General features: G+C 42.6%; 1 protein-coding gene across 1 annotated transcript in view; it reads left to right on the top strand.

The window, feature by feature from the left end:
- The window catches only part of OPCML (opioid binding protein/cell adhesion molecule-like), a 461714-nt gene extending 458355 nt beyond the window's left edge, over nucleotides 1–3359 (top strand). The window contains exon 7 of the mRNA XM_006776048.2: nucleotides 3173–3359. Within this exon, the coding sequence (XP_006776111.1) occupies nucleotides 3173–3273 (101 nt within the window). The 3' untranslated portion in view covers nucleotides 3274–3359. The remainder of the gene's footprint in view (nucleotides 1–3172) is intronic.
- The last annotated feature ends 457 nt before the right edge of the window (nucleotides 3360–3816 follow it).

The raw sequence follows: 3816 nt of genomic DNA, 5'->3' as shown, positions 1-3816 counted from the left end.
TCTATCCATTGAGCCAAACCAGCCAGGGCTCAACTGTATCTTAAGTGGTACACAGATGTGAACCAGTCTCCTCTTGCTCTGGACAGAGCCTGAGAGCCCTCCTGTAGAGCCCCCATGACACTGGTATTGGCCCACCTGCCAAATCTCCAATGTGTCCAGGATCTGTATGAGGAAAGCAATGCTAGTTTTAATCTCGATCATGCTGGATTAGACTAACTCCTTGGCCAGAATAGCTCAGTCATTGCTCATTGACCAAAGTTACGTTGGCAGTAAACTGCCATATTATATAATACTATAAACCAGGGCTCATTTACCTTGAAGCTGTATAGAAAATGAGGCCATTGGAAAGAAAACCTTGGGGTCTAGGAATGTTTGCTTCTCTGTTGCTATCTCAAGGTATTGTGATAAAGACAGAATGGTGATGACTTTTGTATCAACTGGAAAAGGCCATCTGGCTGTGCACCAGCTGTCCATTCTAGTACCAGATGCAGGGTTTCTATTAATACAATAACTCAGAATGCAAATAGAAGAAGAGTCTTAGATGTCATCAATTCCAACCTCCTTTCACTATGTACGTGGGAGAACCAAGACCAGAGAAAGGATGTCACTCAGCTAGGGAGTACCAGAGTCACATGAGAAATTGGATTTCCAGATTCCCAGTCCATTGTTCCTCTCACCACATGATGCTCTGGTCCCTGGAAAAAGGGAAAAAGTATTGTTATCCATAGAGAGGAAGTAGAGTTATAATAATCAAGGGCTCAGACTCTGTCCACAGAGTAACTCAATTCTAACCCAGCTCCGGGTGTGTAAGTTGTGTAACCATAGTTAAAGTACTTACCGGCTCTGTTCTTCAGTTTCCCCATTAATATCATGGGAATGTCAATGGCACCTAGCTCAGTGGGTTTTGTAAAGATTAAATGAGCTCATCTATGTTTACCATTTAGAATCATACTTGTCACCATTGTGATCCAAAGCAAACTGAGCCCCCAGTATCCATGAAGTCACCTTCATGGCTTCCACTCTTTGGAACACTCAACGAAAGCTCAACTGTGGCTGTAAGCCCTGCTTGATCAGCACTGAACATCGATGGCAACCCATATCCTATGAGAGACACTCATTTCTCTTTATGATGCCACCTTCTTTTCTCTCTATACTTCACCTTTTTATGCTTTGCTTTCTTATATACGTAACTTCTCTTCTCTGTTTAGCGATATGCAACCTTGTGCTGTATCATGACATCACCAAAATGCTGAAGTCCACTGTAGAAGTTGAAATAAAGTTTCTCTACACTAAGACTTCTGTCCCTCTAAAGTAGAGCTTTCAGAGCTCCAACTGTTTCTTAAGTTAATATCAACACAATGAATTAGATAAAGGCGCAGGTGTATAGCACATTGGTTAGACATTTAAAGAAACATATGGGTTTTATAAATCTACATTGCTCATTTTCTTATAAACTCATTTTAAACATTTAAATAATTCTCTTTTTTTTCAGAAGACAATATGGAAAATTACTTTGAACTTTAACTTGGAAATTTTCCAACTCAGTAGGCTTCCTCGGGGTATATATCTGGACTGATGGAGGCCCCAGAGTCAAGCTACTTTCCATAAATATTTATGGAGCCTCCATGGAGATTGTAGCCCTGAGCTAGAGACATTATCCTGCCCTTGTCTATGGATACTCCATTTTAAAAAAAAATCTGCAGAGAAATATGAGCCAGACTCTCAAGATATCATATAAAACTGAATTTTTAGTCAATAAGAGAATTATGTACATTGTAGATCAGAGGAAGAAAACTTGTCCATGTTGAAATCCCTGAAGTTCAAACAGTTGAATGCTCTCTGCTGAAGTGAAAAACCTGTACAAAAAGGTCAGCATCAGTCCCTTCCCAGGCAGGCACAGATCCACACCATTAGGTTGACAAACATGCCAAATGACTGGGCCCTATCTGAGCAGCCCCTCTGCCACCTCTGCGTTTTAAAGTAGCCACGCTCCTTTCCAATAACCCAATGTACTTCTAAAAAGGCAGTGTAGTCCTGGCTGGAAAAGGAAGAGGAGGCATCCTTGTCTTGCTTGCAACTCCTTCCCTTTGTCACAGGCTTCATAGGAATGTCTATTGATGGCTTCTAATCCCTTGGCTTGTACTTGCTTTTGCTTTCCCTGGAATATTCTCTGCTTGCTAGCTGCCTGTCTTAATTATGACCCTAAATTCCTGTGGTTTCCCAATAAAGGTGATGGAGGAGCACAGAGGCAGAGTTAGCCACAGACACATCTGCCCTGGGCCCTTTGAATAGGCCAGGATAATTCCATTCCGTGGTCTTTCTTCTCAAGGACAACAGATGAAAGGAAATGGATAGCGTGTGTGATTCTATAGTCTTGTTCAATGGAATGTGAATGACTCAGGAGGGCTGTGTGAAGAAGGGTCAGACAGAGGGAAGAAGAAAGAAAGACCTGCAGGTACAATTGCTTCAGGCTGCATCATTAGCTGGCAGTTAGGATATGACAGGTTGAGTCTTCTTTGTTCCTTTTGAAGAGGTACCATGGATTTATGGGATAAACCCAATCCTCCTCTTTAAAACTCTTGAGTATTCTTCCTCAACTACTTCAGGAGGAACCTCCACAATACCAAGTTATACGGGATGAAATGTTGGCCACATCAACACCTACATATTTGTTGCTCACAAAATTTTTCTGTTCATCCCAAGCCCCCACCTCCCTCCCAGTTCTCTCTACTCTGGACTCTTTCCTGCACCCCATGGCTCTCTCCTACATCCCTGTCTGACCAGGATTCCATCTCCAAAGACAGAACACAATTAGTAGTAATATTTATGAAATGGCCTTCAGGTCCTGTCATACCATTTAGCCCTGTCTGCAGCCTTAACAATGCTCCCCATAGGCCTAATTTACTGTCATTACCTCCCTCCACCCCCCCCTTTTTTTAAACCCCATCTTTCAGAGCAGGCTATAGTGGTCAAGACATCCCACTGATTTTCCCCTTTGAGTTTCTAAATACTCCCCATGGCACTTTCCATTTGTCCAGACTTAGAAGGGTCAGTGGTGGAAGTGAGAGGTGGGGGAATGCTGACAGAGAAGCATGTCTATATGTTTGCTCAGCAATAAGTATGGTACCTTTGGGTGCATGCTAATGGCTCTGTCTCTCTTTCCCCTACACAGGGCCTGGAGCAGTCATTGATGGTGTAAACTCGGCCTCTAGAGCGCTGGCTTGTCTCTGGCTATCAGGGACCCTCTTTGCTCACTTCTTCATCAAGTTTTGATAAGAAACCATAGGTTCTCTGAGCAACGCCTGCTTCTCCATATCACAGACTTTAATCTACACTGCGGAGGGCAAACCAGTTTGGGCTTCTTTTTGTTTCTTTGTTTCTGATATTCTCTCTTGATTTTTTTAAATTTGTATTCTTCAGTTTTGTTTGTTTATTTGACTTTTTTTTTCCAGTTTCAATGAGTGGGGTTGGGGGAGGGGAGGGCAGGGTTCTACCATGTGTAGGCTAATCATTCATTGGTGTGTCCAAAAATGGAATCTGTTCCTGCTCCCTGGGCTCTTCCCTTTTCTCTGCTTCCCTCCCCATCATCATCACCACCAAACCTCTCCTGTCCCACATACCAAAACATGAGCTCCATTTGGGCAAAACCGTGCCTCGTGATAAACACCCTGAAGACACAACTTGACTTATAATGTAGTGCACAGCAAGAGTTATATCCAAGTGTCCTATTATCTGTGTCTTTTAAGCGTTGGACCATGCTCCTGATTACAATGTACATATCCCTCTCTCCATGTTTATTATTATCTAATTACATTA

This window comes from Myotis davidii, unplaced genomic scaffold, assembly GCF_000327345.1.
Source record: "Myotis davidii unplaced genomic scaffold, ASM32734v1 scaffold809, whole genome shotgun sequence".
Classification (NCBI taxonomy): domain Eukaryota; kingdom Metazoa; phylum Chordata; class Mammalia; order Chiroptera; family Vespertilionidae; genus Myotis; species Myotis davidii.
This window is presented reverse-complemented; position numbering and strand designations above follow the sequence as displayed.